This window comes from Gopherus evgoodei, chromosome 3 (genome assembly GCF_007399415.2).
Source record: "Gopherus evgoodei ecotype Sinaloan lineage chromosome 3, rGopEvg1_v1.p, whole genome shotgun sequence".
NCBI lineage: Eukaryota > Metazoa > Chordata > Testudines > Testudinidae > Gopherus > Gopherus evgoodei.
The window spans coordinates 61,294,095-61,310,634 of record NC_044324.1 but is presented as its reverse complement, the minus strand read 5'-3'; the positions used below and the strand labels follow the sequence as shown (position 1 = coordinate 61,310,634).

General features: G+C 40.1%; 1 protein-coding gene across 1 annotated transcript in view; it reads left to right on the top strand.

Annotated features, from left to right (window-relative positions):
• Positions 1-16,540, top strand: part of EYS (eyes shut homolog) — a 1,559,204-nt gene that overhangs the window by 155,113 nt on the left and 1,387,551 nt on the right. The window contains 2 exon segments of the mRNA XM_030558318.1: positions 9,541-9,645; positions 9,967-10,106. Coding sequence (XP_030414178.1) covers positions 9,541-9,645; positions 9,967-10,106 — 245 coding nt within the window.

Genomic DNA, 16,540 nt, shown 5'->3' with positions numbered 1-16,540 from the left:
TGATTGTTTTCTGTATTTGCAAATGTGTATTTGGCTGGAAGTATTTTAAATTGTATTTCTGCTGGAGGAGGCTTTTTCTCCAGTTTCTATAAGCTGACAGACCCTGTAACTTTTACCATCTAAATTGCAGAGATAACTTTTACTTTTTTCTTTCTTTTTATTAAAAGTTTTGCTTTTTAAGACCTGTCTGATTTTTCCCCTTGCTGAGGCTCAAGGGAATTGAGTCTGTACTTAACAGGGAAGGGGAAGGGAGGGGAGAATGGTGGAATCCCTTTGTTTTAGATTCACGGAGCGTGAATCTCTATATCTCTCCAGGAGCCCAGGGAGGAAACACCTGGAGGGGAAGAGAAGGGAGGGGAAGTCTGGGAGAGGTGATGGTGAGGAAAGGGGTTTACTTTCCTTGTGTTAAGATCCAGGGGGTCTGGGTCTTGGGGGCCCCCGGGGAAGGTTTTGGGGGACCAGAGTGTATCAGGCACTGGAATTCCTGATTGGTGGCAGCTTATCAGTTCTAAGCAGGTAATTAAGCTTAGAGGAATTCATGCTGGTACCCCAACTTTTGGACTCTAAGGTTCAGATTGGGGATAGAATACTATGACAGAGAGTTCCTGTGATCAGCCTTCATATACTTCCATTGGGAAACTCTCTGAGCGAAACAGCTTGCCCTTTTCTTAATCATCTGCTTGTATATCAAAAGGAATAGCCTTTGCTGGAAATAGGAACCATCTCCAGTCACAGCTACCAAACTGAAACTGATCATTAAGAGTTTATTTAGCTGTAATTTATTGGATTGTCAAACCTTGCAGGCTAAGCAAGGTTGGGTTGACTGATCCTTGAATGGGAGATCTCTAAAAAACTTCAGGTAATTTAGAAAGCAATCCTGGTGATTCAGTAGATTTCTTCTCTTCAAATCAGTGCTTAAGCAATTCCTTCATACAGTGATATGGAGAATTTCTGACTACTTGGGACCAACAAAAACTTTTAATAAAAATAATACTGTTTTTAAAAGATTTTATTACCCATCAAAACCTATTTCAAGCTATGGTATGGGTCAAATATGGATTAGTGTACACAGCTGTAATTCCCCTCAAAAACAGTTTTTTTCTTTTCTTTTATTTTCTTTTTTTAAAGGCTACTGGATGCCTGTTCCACGGCTAAGGCATTATTCATATTAATGATACAGCCTTTCATGGCAGCAGAGGTAAATTCTGCATATGGAATAGTGGACCACTTAATTCAATCACCACTTACACAATTTGTAAAATGAGGTAGTAGTAGGAGTAAATAATTATATTTTGTGGGTAAAGGCCCCAACTGGGATTAGGACCCCATTATGTAGGGTGCTATACAAATGCAGGAAAAGGACAATATTTGCCCTCAGGGGTTATGACTGATTTGTCTTCCATCAGTGCATATAACACATGAAGAGTGAAGAGTTCTTTAAAGCGGACACCTGGAAATCTTGGCACTAATGGAATCAAAAGAATTCCACTATATTTGGTGGGAGGAAACCTTGTAGGTCTTCAGACACATTTTCATTAATCACACTAGCTGAGGAGTTTTCAAGATAATGTTTGTTTTTTTTTCCTTCAAAACATTGATCAAGGGAATCAATTTCCAGAAAAAGTGAATACTTTTAGTATTTGTTTCAAAAGACTGAAGATTAAGTGCTTCCATAGAAAGATTTTACTCACGTGGCTGCTAACCTGAATGTCATCTAGCAAATTGCATTTGTTAGCACCACAGCTAGAGGCCTGTGTTCAGCAGCTCATTAATATTTTGTGGGCTGTGGGAGTGGATCGCCTATATAGAACATCTCTAGCTTGTTTTGTTCACAGTTAAATTAAACCCTTAATATGATACATATAGCAATGGCTGAAAGTGAAACTAAGTTCTACATTACATGCAGACAAGGGAAAAGCATAGCTGAATTAACAGCAGTTTATGTGCAGCTGTCTAGGTTGTTTGACGTTCATAATGTTGGTTAACCAGCTATGCGTCTTGTTCTGAAGCAATAAGATTCAATGATCTTTTCACCTTTTGGCTTCAGTTTCAAAGTGAGTTTCATACTCTCTGCTCACTTCATTCTCCAGAGAGCTGATTTTCTTTGAAAGAGATGAAGTATAAATAATACTTCTGTTTGCTTCTTAACATAAATGGGCAGAAAAGTAATGGCTTTCTGTATGTATTTTAATCTAATGGGATGTGACATGATTCTTAAAAAACAAAAGAACAAAATCCTAAATCTTGACGTGGGAAAGCTATAGCAGAACTTGCCAAAATAGCTTTTATTTTATAAATTAAAATGAATGATGTTACAGAAGTCCAATATTGTAGTACTGTAGCTGAGAAAACTCTTTGGTGGCTTGACAGCTTTTGCCTGCCTGTGTGCTCTATCCTGCTGCTTGGTGCCTTGTGTGATTTAGGCTGGTAAAGGTTTAGTGTACTCTCTGTGTGTATCTATAGCAGTGGTTCTAAAAACCAGTCCGCCACTTGTTCAGGGAATGTCCCTGGCAGGCTGAGCTGGTTTGTTTACCTGCCATGTCCACAGGTTCGGCTGATCGTGGTTCCCACTGGTCATGGTTCACCGCTCCAGTCCAATGGGGGCTGCGGGAAGGGTGGCCAGCACATCCCTTGGCTCACGCCGCTTCCCGCAGCCCTCATTGGCCTGGAGCGGCAAACTGCAGTGAGACATGTGGTCAGCTGAACCTGTGGATGTGGCAGGCAAAGAAACTGGCCCGGCTCACAGGGGCTTTCCCTGAACAACTGGGGAAACTGGCTCTGAGAACCACTGATCTATAGCCTATGCTAAATATCGTGTTAGTGAAATACATTGGGTTTATATGTTTTTTTGTTTAAAAAAGTGATTAACAGTGTTCCAATGAGAATGGAAATACAACAAACAGGTCAATAAAGTAAACTACAGTAGAACCTCAAAGATATGAACACCAGAGTTACAGACTGACCAGTCAACTGGACACCATGTGAAACTGGAAGTAACCAATCAGGCAACAGCAGAGACAAACAAAAACAAAAAAAGCAAATACTGTACCATGCCTCTGTTGCTTCTTAAAAGATAGGCACATCTGGGCTGCCTATCCCCACTCCCCACCTCCACACCATGGGACGCCATTTACAGCAGAGCAGGAGCAGCACTGGGGTCTGCTCTGCTTTCACCGTCACCCCCAGCCAGGAGGGGGACATACTGTTTTTACCCCTTCTCCCCACAGCCAGGTTTTACCCCCACACACACCCCAGACAGGGAAAGGCTATTTTCACACATGCGCACACACACACACAAACCCCCGCCAGGATGGGCAAGCTTGCAAACTCATGCTAGCACTGAGTAGAGAGCTCAGCTGCTACTGAAACCTGGCCTGGAGTCTCAGTTACTGGATCTGGAGCCCATACTCTGCTTTATTCAGTGTTAAAAACATTTCAGAGTTACGGACAACTTCCATTCCCAAGAACCTGAGGTTTTACTGTATGTACAAAACTGTCTTTGTAGTCAGGGAACCCACTTTGCCTGCTTTTAGAGCCGGTGCTGTATATGTTGGGCCCAATAAGTTCCTAATTAATACTAAGCCCATCTTACAGGAATGTCTCATTCAACAAACAACTCTATTCTGGATTCTTTCAAACACATAATTCCCTAGTGCAGAGAGGAGTAGGTAAATTACCAAAAAAAAAAAAAATGGAACCAGAAGAATGAGAGAGAGAATGAGTGGTTGGGCAGAGCATGCATCTTCTGATCAACTTGCTTACTTTCAAATTAGAAAGCGAATCATGGAGAGAAAAGAAGCAAAACCTGGGGAGTGTTCTGGGACAGGACTCTGTCACAAAGCATCGGGAATGAGTAATTTGGGATCATTTCTTAATGATGCTGTCAAGGGTGTTTTCCCCCACTTTGAACATTAGCGTCCAAAAAGTGGGGACCTGCATGATCACTTTTAAGCTTAATTACTAGCTTAAATCTGGTACGCTGCCACCAGCCAAAAATATAGTGTTTGGCACACTTTCTGTTCCCCCAAAACCTTCCGTGGGGAACCCAAGACCCAAACCCCTTGGGTCTTAAAACAAGAAGAAATAAACCATCCCCTTCCTTCCCCCCCAGACTTTCCCTTCCCTGGGTTTGTCAATTACCTAATCCCAGATTTGGACCTTAGCGTCCAAAATATGGGGGTTAGCATGAAAACCTCCAAGCTTAGTTACCAGCTTGGACCTGGTACTGCTGCCACCACCCAAAAAATTAGAGTGTTTGGGGCACTCTGGTCCCCCCAAAACCTTCCCTGGGGACCCTTGAGTCTCACAACAAAGGGAAATAAATCTTTTCCCTTCCCCCCTCCAGGTGCTCCTGGAGAGATACACAGAAGCAACCTCCGTGAATCTAAGCAGAGGGAGTCCACCCTCTCTAATTCCAGTCCTGGAAACAAAAGCACTTCCCTCTTCACCCAGAGGGAATGCAAAGTCAGGCTAGTACATCTAACACACAAAGGTCTCCCCTGACTTCTTCCTCCCACCAATTCCCTGGTGAGCTGCAGACTCAATTCCCTGGAGTTCCTCACTAAAGAAAAAACTCCAACAGGTTTTAAAAGAAAGCTTTATATAAAAAAGAAAGAAAAATACATACAAATGGTCTCTCTGTATTAAGGTGACAAATACAGGGTCAATTGCTTAAAAGAAATATGAATAAACAGCCTTATTCAAAAAGAATACAATTTAAAGCACTCCAGCAACTATAGACATGTAAATACAAAACAACAAACCATTTTTGTACTCACAACTTGGAAACAGAAGATTAGAAAGCAGGAAAAAGAAAAATCCTTCTCTAGCTGAGAGAGATTCAGGCAGAAGACAAAGAACTCAGACACAAACTTCCTTCCACCCAGAGTTGAAAAAAATCCTGTTTCCTGATTGGTCCTCTGGTCAGGTGCTTCAGGTTACTTTTTTTTTTCAGGTGAAAGAGACATTAACCCTTAGCTATCTGTTTATGACACACCCCCCAAATTGCAGACAGTGGGGAAGCTCACTGGCGGCGATTTCCTTGTAGAACTTTAAAATAAACAGATTACTACAACACATGCACCTTTACATATACCACTAAGTAGATAACTAACAGACTTCTACATTTTAAGAACACTTTTTAACTACTAGATTCTGAGAAACTGTCACGGGAGAGTGCATCAGCTACTTTGTTAGAAGCTCCTGTGATGTGCTGAATTTCAAAATCAAATATTGGAGAGCTAAACTCCAACGAAGAAGTTTCTTGTTGTTTCCCCTTGGCAGTATGAAGCCACTTTAGCGCAGCATGGTCAGTTTGTAGTTGGAACCGCCGTCCCCAAACATATGGGCGTAGCTTTTCCAGGGCGTACACAATGGCATAGCATTCCTTTTTGCTGACTGACCAGTGACTTTCCCTCTCAGACAGTTTCTTGCTGAGAAACACGACAGGATGGAAGTTGTGATCTGTTGCTTCCTGCATGAGCACTGCTCCTATACCACGCTCAGATGCATCCGTGGTTACTAGGAATGGCTTGTCAAAATCCGGGGCCCTGAGTACAGGGTCAGACATGAGCATCGCCTTAAGCTGGGTAAAGGCCTTTTGACACTCATCAGCCCACTTAACTGCATTTGGCTGGGTCTTTTTGGTCAGGTCGGTCAGTGGGGCAGCGATTTGGCTGTAGTGTGGTACAAATCGCCTGTAGTACCCGGCCAAGCCTAAGAAGGATTGGACCTGTTTCTTTGACCTTGGGACAGGCAACTTTTGGATAGCATCCACCTTGGCCTATAGGGGGTTTATGGTTTCTCGACCCACCTGGTGCCCCAGGTAAGTTACTCTGTTTTGGCCTATTTGACACTTTTTGGCCTTAATAGTTAGTCCGGCCTGCCTGATGCGCTCAAAGACCTTTTCCAGGTGTAGTAGGTGTTCGGGCCAGGAGTCTGAAAAAATGGCCACATCATCGAGGTAGGCAACTGCAAATTCTCCCAGACCATCTACCAGCCTCTGGAAGGTGGCGGGTGCATTTCGAAGGCCGAAAGGAAGGACATTGGATTCATACACCCCCGCATTGGTGATGAATGCAGACCTCTCCTTGGCAGGTTCATCTAGCGGTACTTGCCAGTACCCCTTGGTTAAGTCTATTGTAGAGATGAACTGGGCACGTTCCAACTTCTTCAATAGCTTATTGGTGCGTGGCATGGATAGTTGTCCGGACGAGTTACCGCATTTAGCTTACGGTAGTCCACGCAAAAGCGTATTTCCCCATCTGGTTTGGGTACCAGAACCACTGGAGATGCTCATGCATTGGTAGATGAGCAGATTATACTTCCCTCCACCCAGAGTTGAAAAAATCCTGTTTCCTGATTGGTCCTCTGGTCAGGTGCTTCAGGTTACTTTTTTTTTTCAGGTGAAAGAGACATTAACCCTTAGCTATCTGTTTATGACAGGGTTGCCTTGGGAAAGCTATACAGATCCAAACTCCTTTGATCTAAAACAAAGAGGAATTAACCATTCCCTTCCTTTCCCCCCCACCAATCTCTGATGAGTTAGACTCAATCCCTCGGATTCCAAAACAAGGAAAAAATCAATCAGATTCTTAAAAAGAAAGTTTTTAATTAAAGAAAGAAAAAGTAAAAATTATCTCTGTAAACTCCGGATGGAAAATGCTTAAAGGGTATTCAGATTCATATAGACTAGAGGGACTTCCCCCTAGCCGGAGATTCAAAGTTACAGCAAACAGAGGTAAAAATCCTTTCAGCAAAAGACACATTTACAAGTTAAGAAAACAAACATAAGACTAATCCGCCTTGCCTGGCTATACTTACAATTTTGAAACATGAAAGACTGATTCAGAAAGATTGGGAAAACCTGGGTGTACGTGTGGTCCCTCTTAGCCCCAAGAACGAACAACGAACAAAACAAACAGCACAAACAAAGATTTCCCTCCACCAAGATTTGAAAGTATCTTGTCCCCCCCATTGGTCCTCTGGTCAGGTGTCAGCCAGGTTTACTGAGCTTCTTAACCCTTTACAGGTAAAAGAGACATTAACCCTTAACCATCTGTTTATGACAGATGCTTTTTAAAGTTATTAAATAATGGAATATAAGAACATAGGGATTACCAGACTGGATCAAACCCAGGGTCAATATAGTCCAGTGTCCTGTCTCTGACAGTGGCCAGATGCTTAAGAGCAAGGTGTAAGAATCCCACAGTAGGCAGTTGTGGGATAATCTGCCCCCATCATTAAGGCTTTGTCTACACTGCCAATTGAGCGACAAAACTTTGTCATTCACAAGGGCTTAAAAAGTCTTCTCCCCCCACCCCGCCCCCAAAAGACAAATATTTTGCCACCACAAGAGCAGTGTAAGTGGCAGGTGCACGCTCCTGTCAACAATGAGAACCCTGCTCCTAATGGATGGAAGTATTTTTTCGGCAAAATTGCGGACAAACAGCATTTACACTGCCCAACTTTTAGCGACACAGCTGTGTCGCTAAAAGCTGTGTCGTGTAGATAAAGCCTAAGTCTCATGCTAATGTTTTATAGATAGAGATTGTCTTAATTCATGAAACATGAAGTTTAACATCCCTTCCAGTTTATTAGCACTTATTACCACAACTCTGGCTATTCCTTTTATCCATGGAAATGTTCAGTCACTTTTTAAATCTTGTTGGATTCTTGGCTATAACCTGTACCTCTCCTATCATTCAATTTCCTCCATTTTTTAAAAACTCTTTTGCTTCTTTGCTTTCTTATCTGTTTGGATTGTAAACAGGTGGCTTCTTGTATGTTTATTTTATTTTGACTTGTTTTGCCTTATCCAATACCTGTGGGTCGGGCTTTATAAATGATCATTATTAAACAATTATTAGAGGGTAGCCGTGTTAGTCTGGATCTGTAAAAGCAGCAAAGAATCCTGTGGCACCTTATAGACTAACAGACGTTTTGGAGCATGAGCTTTCGTGGGTGAATACCCACTTCCTCAGATGCATGCATCTGAGGAAGTGGGTATTCACCCACGAAAGCTCATGCTCCAAAACGTCTGTTAGTCTATAAGGTGCCACAGGATTCTTTGCTGCTTTTACATTATTAAACAGTTTCACCTGGAGACCAGATAACTCGGTTCAGGCCATTTAAATGCATAACTGATCAAGCAAAAAACTGTTTAAATGATTTTCCTCCCCAATTCTATAACTTTGTTATTTCTCCTTTCTTCTCTGTATCTGTTAAACTTATTTTTGTTAGAGGAATATCTCACTTAATTCCATCCAAAAATCCTGTTTGAGTTCTTCAAGTGTTGCAGTTCTCAATTATTCAGCCTTCACTCCACTATGAAGTGATAATTAGGCATTAAAACTAAGTAGATTACTGTGGAGATCTCTCCTGACATCCATTTAACACTTAATCAGATCTTAATACCATAAATTATGCATTTCTCAGCAGTATTCAGATCCTAATAAATTTTATAACAGTTTGGAGTTACTAGTTTGTTGACCTCATTCTGGCAATGAAAAGTTGTAAAGTTTGTTTAAAGGAATTGGCCATTTAAAATATTCAAAATTTTACCAAACAGTGATTCCTTTACACTGCTGAAAATACATGTTAAAACTCCATTTACAATTTCTGTGTTTACACTGTGACAATTTTTTTGGCTTTTTCCTGTCTGTGGTAGAGCTGACCGTCCTGTTTTTAGTTGAACCCTGGCACTCCCTGATTTTGGTCCTTCTCTCTTCTCTAGGTGGCTTTACCAAGTGTCATTTGCTAATGATGTTACTTTTAGCACTGATACAGCCTTAATTAGCTAATGGAATGGTACTAATAGCTGCTTCAGAGAGACTGGAGAGCATCATTATTATTTATTGTTTGTAAGATCATCGTGCTTAGGACAGCCAGTCATGTACCAGGACCCCATTGTGCTATGTGCTGTACAAACACAGAACAAACGTTGTCCTGCCCACAAAGAGCTTACAATCTAAGTATAAGACGAAAGACAACAGATCAGTATGACAGTCCATTTTTTCCCTTGCCAAATGGATCCTACAAGATGGGATACAGAAAAAATATGGGTCACAAAAAAGAAAATCCAGAATAGAGATCTGGGCTGACCCATGCTCAAGATCCTTGTTGATCCTTGTCAGGGAAAAAAAAAGTAGAAAAAGGCATTCAAAAGGTATTGTCTCAGTTTCTGATAGCTTTTTCTTTTGGAAGTTCCTGCACTTAAGCCTCAATCATGGAACTAAATTAATGTGCCCGAGGCCTATTTACTGGATTGAGCTGTGGGATCAGAGCCTTAACAGACTTATTCTGTAAGGCACTAAGCACTTTTCCAGTCAATAGGAGGCGAGGACTCTTGGATCCTTACAAGATTAAGTCTTTAGGTTTTAGTCAATATTCCACTGAGTTTTTTGACTGTTTTTTTAAACCTTAAATATTTTACTCTGTAAACTATTTGTCCCAGTTCAATATTTTATTTATTAGGAATCTGATCATCATTCCTAACATTTTTTGGGGGGAAATAAACACTCTTTTTGGATTTTTACCCAGGAGCATTCTGTGAGATTGAAATTGATGAGTGTAGTTCCAATCCATGTAAACACGGAGGAACATGCATTGATTCCACAGGACATTTTAAGTGTACCTGCCTTATGGGTAAGTCATTTCAGATAAATTGTACTTCTTGAATAACACCAATATTAAATAAGAAAGAATTTAATTTAATTCACCTATTTAAATTCTCTTTCAATCATTTCCTTGTATAAAAATGGCCATAAAACTTGACTTAATACATCGTTATACAATGCATTACTTTTGCAAAGACTCTCCTTTCATTCTTTGTTTGAAGTGTCCTTTTTGAGACATAAAATGGTCCAATTACTCTTAGAGTTATGTTAACTTCTACCATCATGGCTAGCCCCAATGTCAATATATGTGAATGAACTATATTAAAAAATTTCTTTTTTAATGGTATAGGATTTGAAGGTGAAAAATGCGAACTGGATATCGATGCCTGCTTATTCTACAACATAAGCTGCACCTCAGGGGAACTGTGTGTGGATAGACCTCATGGACTTAATTATACATGTTTGTTACCATGTAATGAAAATACAGAGGTAAGATAAAGCAGTATGTTTACCCCAGTACTTTATGAAAATAAAATAAAACTACAACCCAGTAATAGTTAAAAATGTTATAATTTACAAAAAAACAAAACAAAACATAGACATTCTCATTGTGAATACTAAGTACCAGCATACACAGGACTGAATTAAATTTGGTTCATATTCAGAGTATCTCAAAATATTTTATGAAGTAATGAGCTATATAATAGTAATGCAATGACTGTTTAGGCAAATGTAGCATCCATTATGAACCCCGAAATCTAGGTTGACCAGACAGCAAATGTGAAAAATCAGGATGGGGGTGAGGGGTAATAAGAGCCTATATAAGAAGAAGACCCAAAAATCAGGACTGTCCCTATAAAATCGGTACATCTGGTCACCCTACAGAAATCACTCTCACCACCTAGAGTATTAGAATACATTTTTATTATGTGAGGACATGCTTCTAAGGGGAAGAGAGTAATCCCCAATTCTTATTCAAAAAGTGCAGTGGAATGTTTGGACAATCAATGTGTAGAAGAAGCCTTGGTTCAGCATGGCATCCAAATGATCACACTACTATTGCCCTTGAACCCCAGTGCCAGTATTATCAGTCCGACTGATTGCTTGTGTAGAAATTATATTCAGGATCATTTGGTCCAGAGGCTAGAGTGCTACAAACTGAGTCAGACCGCATAAAAAAACCTTCAAGACCGTGTACATACCTGCAAGATATACTTTAAAGGGTCAGCAGTCAATTGAATGCATGTAAATTAGGACATAATTTCGTCTCTCTTTTTTTTTTTTTAAATTAAGACACTGATTATTTTTCTTTCTGTAATACAGGACAAATGTATATTTACTTGACTATTTTCAATACCATTGCAAACTCTGTTTTAAAAATGACTACCCATTTTTTAAGAAAGATGTGATGAGATCTTGATCTTGAAACTGTTTACTCATATGAGTATTCCATTCAATAAAACTATTTGTAGGAATAAAATTTACTCACATAACTAAGGGCTGCAGACGTGGGCCCTTAATTTTCAATTTTTAAGGTATTTTTAGTGGAGGAAATAGAATTATTTTGTATTTTTCATAATGATATTTGTTTTGAAAAACAATGTTTGTATCCTAGTCATTTCAAACAGCTGCCCAGACATGATAACCTTTGCTTAAAAATATTTGACTTAATCAATTATTTTACTGAAATATACTTACCACACAAATATACTGTGCAAAGCAGGCAATGTGTTTACAAAGCAGCTATCAACATTTATTTTACCTTGAAGTCCATGGATAGCACATGCACCAATAAATATGAAATATAACACAGAAATACTTACTGCCTTAAAGGTTTAAAATTAAATTGTTCAGCATCTGGTAAATTTTAACATTTTTATGATTTAAAGTGCTATACTGAGTGCAAATTTACTGTATATTGCATAACACTATAATGATGCAATAATCATTATGTCTAGTTAGGATGGGGAGTGATGATGTGGCAAGGATGCTGATAGGAGCTACTAAAACATTTTATTGTAATATTTCCTTAAAAGCCTTAAGACATATCTAATTTATTAATACAAATATTACAGAGACAGTCATAAATTTATGTGGACTCTATATATATTGTATGAGACATTTAATTTGGTCATAATGGGATAAACTACTTTTTTTTCTCTAAAGTGAAAGAAAACAGAAATAAAAAGAAATTATGAGCTATATTTGTTTTTTGCTTGCCTCCCTTAGTGCAGAGATTGTTAAATTAATATCTTTGCTTAGTGAAAATGAGTTAAAAAACTCTGAATGGTTTTTGGTATGGTGTTAGTAATATTGTAAGTGATGCTACATTTTCCATTAAGGAATTAAATTAAATCATTTCTTAAACATTTAAAGCCATTACTTCTTTTTGTAGGTATGGATATAAGTATATATATAAAACTTTGTTTCCTGTTGACAGAGAGAATTCCTTTTCAATCTGACCGTGATTTGCTATTGCCTCACAGCCACTGCACCACTTTGCTTAGTATTAAACACAACAAATTAGAAGAGTTTCAGTATTTTCAGTATTTTTAATATAAAATGTGCCGTAAATGTTTTAGTCTGAGCAATTTTCCTTTTTTATACATATAACATAATAATAATGCTATTAAACTAAGCAAATGTGTAGTTAAACTTCCAAAACCAGCCACATCTTTGCACTTATAATTATACCTGCCTACCTTCTACCTGAAAGTTGGGATCCACAGCAGCAGTAACACAAATCACTCAGGTACCTTGTTAAATATTTGCATACCAATATCACTGTTGGACGATTAGGTGCACCATGTTATAAGACAGATTCATCTTTCCTCCTCTATGAGGAAGAACGTCATGATGGATCAAGAATAGATTCCTGTATCCTGGGAATTTGGGCTCTATGATACAAAAGCCACTTTCTTTGAACCATACTTTACTTTATTTTTGAGCAATACTGAAATCTGAGTGTGCAAAATCCTGTGAAATGAGTTTGGAAAAGATTTTGCTCAGATGTTCACAAAAATACATTTTGACAATATCACCCAAATATATTTACAAGTCATATGATCAGTTTCAATTTTGAAGAATAGGTTGTGAAAAAAAAAAACCCCTAAGTTGCTTCAAATAGGCAATAAAATAGAGCAGAAATTGTGGAACATTCATGGAAATTAGAGTTCCAACAAAAAAAGACCTAGGTCTTGATTCTTTTTTACACTCAGGCCTTTTCACCATTCTCGCTTTACAAAGGGGCCTTAAAATGAGTGTAAATTTAGTTTAGGGTAAAGGAAAATCAATTTCTCATCTTCTAGTATCTAAATTTTTTTGCTCTCTATGTTGCGAAAAAGAGCTCTGCCTGATAGTTCTTAGTGCAGATCAACATATAAGATAGGTGTGAAGCTTTTACTGGGAGTCATTTTTGAGTTATGAGTGGGGAAAAAGAAATGTTTTCAAAAACTAAAACCCACACATTTTTCAAAAAATAGCTTTTCTGATTCATCTCAGACTTGTCCTCCACACAAATAATTCTTCCCTGGGAAGAATGTTGATTACTAGTGTTGTATGAGTCAGAAATAGCATGGCTTGGCTTTTAGATTCCAGGTTGACTTTGCAAGTCTGACATTTGGAAAGAAGCTATACTTGCAATGTAACAAAACAGATTTGATCTGGTTTCAATGAGACAGTTAATAGGTGTGGTGGGGTTTTTTTGTTTGTTTGTTTTCAATTTAGGAGCCACTTTTCAAAGTAGAACTACATTTTATTGTTTAAAGTATGATCTAATTATAAACCCACAAGTCTAAATATTTTCAAACATGATATTCACCATATATAGTACATGGACTGCTACAAAGACTGTTGTGGTTATAAAATATTAACAATTTTCACTTTCAAATTTTGTGGGATTTTTAGCGTGGGCCTTTCTACACCAGATAACATTGGTATTTCAGTGCTATTGTACAATACTTGTACATCATTTATATGAACTCTGTAATCCACCTTTGTGGGGACAGATATCCTCTGAATAAAAACATCAGGATTGTAGTTTGAGACACACTTTGATCTCTGTATAAATGTAGTAGGTCAACAGTTAAAACTGTCAGTTTTCATTATAAGCATAACGTTTAGACCCCACCAGCAACCACCATAACTTTCTGGACAAAAGCTCTTTTCTGGATATTTCTATACATTGTCATGATAAATTGAATTTATAATCCAAGACTATTTCTTAATTTGAGGATGCATATTTCTTTCCATTGTCTGGGATCAGAGGTACAAAACAGCAAAAAGATAAACATTTGTTTCATTTCTTGAAGGAAAACAAACAAACAGAATCCTGCTCTCTACGTGTTATGTCTCTGATGAGTCCAGAAGAGAATATTGTCACTTGTCATCTAGGGCAAATTAACTGGTCATTTTCACTTTACGGCATTTTTTGCTTTGGCGATTGATAACCTGTACCACTGCCATGTTGTCACTCCAGAAGCACACCCTTGTATTAGCCAGCTCCGATCCCCAAATCACCACCGCAACTAAAATGGGGAAAAATTCCAAGAAGGTAATGTCATGCTTAAGCACAACCCCGTTTTGTGTCCAGGTGGCGGGCCATTTTTGTGCACACCAGCTGTCTTGATAAAACACCCCAAAACCTGCACCCCTTGCCACATCCAAGTGGATTTTTAACCTGCTTTGTAATAACCATTTCTCCCTCCACGATACCCCATTAAATTAACTCAGAAAATTTTCCCACACCCCAAAGTCCTCCTTCATCTCTCTCTAGTGATCCATATGTAATGGGGTGGCCTGGTTATGCTGGCCATTGCTGCTGCCAGCCAGGCACAAAATGCCCACTCCAGGGCCACAACCCTGCAAGCAAAGTTCAGGTCCCCTAGAATAGATTGCAGTTCCTGCAGCCTGAGTTTTTTAGCCCCCACTGCTCTCTGGAGCAACCCCCTAGCTTATGAAGCTTATCCTGAAGGAGTCGAAATATGCCCTTCCTGGTGTCCAGCTCAATGCCCAGGTAGGTCAATGTAGTGGAAGGGCCTTCTGTTTTCTCCTCTGCTAGGGGTACCCCCAACTCTTTAGCCAGAGCCTGAAATGTGTGCAATAGGTGAACACACTCATTTGACCCGGCTTGCCCTGCAAACAAAAACTCATCCAAGTAATGCACCATGTGGTTTAGTTCCGCTGACTGCACAACTGCCCAGTGCAACACTGTACTGAATTTCTCAAAAGCTGCACAGGATACTGAACAGCCCATGGGCATAGTCTTGTCAAAATAAAATTTTCCCTCAAAACAGAAACCCAACAGGTCAAAGTCCAATGGACGCACCGGCAGGAGTCGTATAGTAGACAAAATATCACATTTAGCCATTAGCACCCCAGGGCCACATGCCCTAAAGATACGAATGGCTTAATCAATGGAGAAATAGTGTATGGAACAAAGTGCCAGGCCTATTCCATCATTAACAGAGCCACCTTGTGGGTATGACAGGTGATGAATTAATCGGTATGTCCCTGGAGTCATCTTGGGGACCAACCTCAGGGGGGAAACTCTCAAATGTGCTATAGGCAACAGATTAAATGGCCCAGCTATCCTGCCCTCCTTTAATAATTGTGCAATCTTTTTTTTTTTAACAATATGTCCCATCCCACTTCTGACTTTAATTTTTTGACATCAAATTAATTCTATTTCCCACAAAAGGGATCCGAAATCCTGCTGTAAACTCCTGCCACAAATATGCCCCATATGCCCTGTTAGGGTAATCCCCTAGGAGAACCCTTAACACATCCAGCCTAACTGGCATTGGGGCCTATGCCCATTGCACCACCCCCAGCTTGTCCCCCTCCCCAGCTTGTGCTCTGTGTCCCAGACCCTGTTTCACTCTTGACAAACCTGCAGTTGAGGCTTGTGCCACCCCTGTTTCTGTTTCCTCCCTGAGATCTTCCCTTTCTGCTCTGGCAAGAAGGAGCTGAATGGGCCCCAAGACATGTCTCGCAAAGATGCCTGTTTCTATAGGGATTACAAAAACAACCACCATTGTTAAATGCCCAGCAAATGTTATTACATGCCTGGGGCCCCTCCTGAGCTTGTTACAGAATGAAAAAACCCCAGTACCCTTGGTTTCATCCTCTGCAACCACAGTGTGCGATGAGGTATGTCCACCTTATCCCAGTTTGCATTGCTGCCCTTAATTGAAACTGCTAATTATAATTAAACCAGGAGGTGCCCCCAAACATATTGTGTGCCTGTCTAATTATATCCATATACTTAACCAAGGCAGGGCTCCTCTCTGGGTAGGCCTGTACTATAACACTGGCATAGATGAGGAAGGCAGCCTCCCAATTTTCTTATGTTCTAGGCACCCTTGGCCTCTTGGACAGCTTGCTATTTTGTTTGCCTTGCCCATGTTTACTGTCTGTCACCTCCCTGTGCACTAGGGACAATATATCCACGTATTCGCCTCTCAGGAATTTAATATTTAGTTGTACTGAGTAGGTGAACTCCCATTGCGTCAGCCACCCCGGCATAACCATACTCAGGACTGCATGGAAGTTCCTCGGAGGCCTACTTCCCCAGTGATCTCCCGGGAGTCTCTACTCTGTCCCATGAGGTTATATGCCCTGATGGCCAATGAGTTCCCATGTGCCTGGGGGTTCGTTCCCAACATGGGCTTCACTACCTTTCCTGCTGCCCAAACTTGAGCCCATGCTGGGCCTACCCTGTCACCCTGTGCAGACCTCACACACATAGCTGCCTGAAGCTGCTGCAGTAAATGCAAATTAGCTTGCAGCAGCTGTGTAATACCATCAGTGACCCCACTGAAGGTGCCACTCGTAGGTGGGTCAGCCCAGGCTTCTGGACCTCCCACTCCTGGGCCCAGAGTATTTACTACCCCAGTAGTCTGACTCCTGTCCCCCTCAGGTGA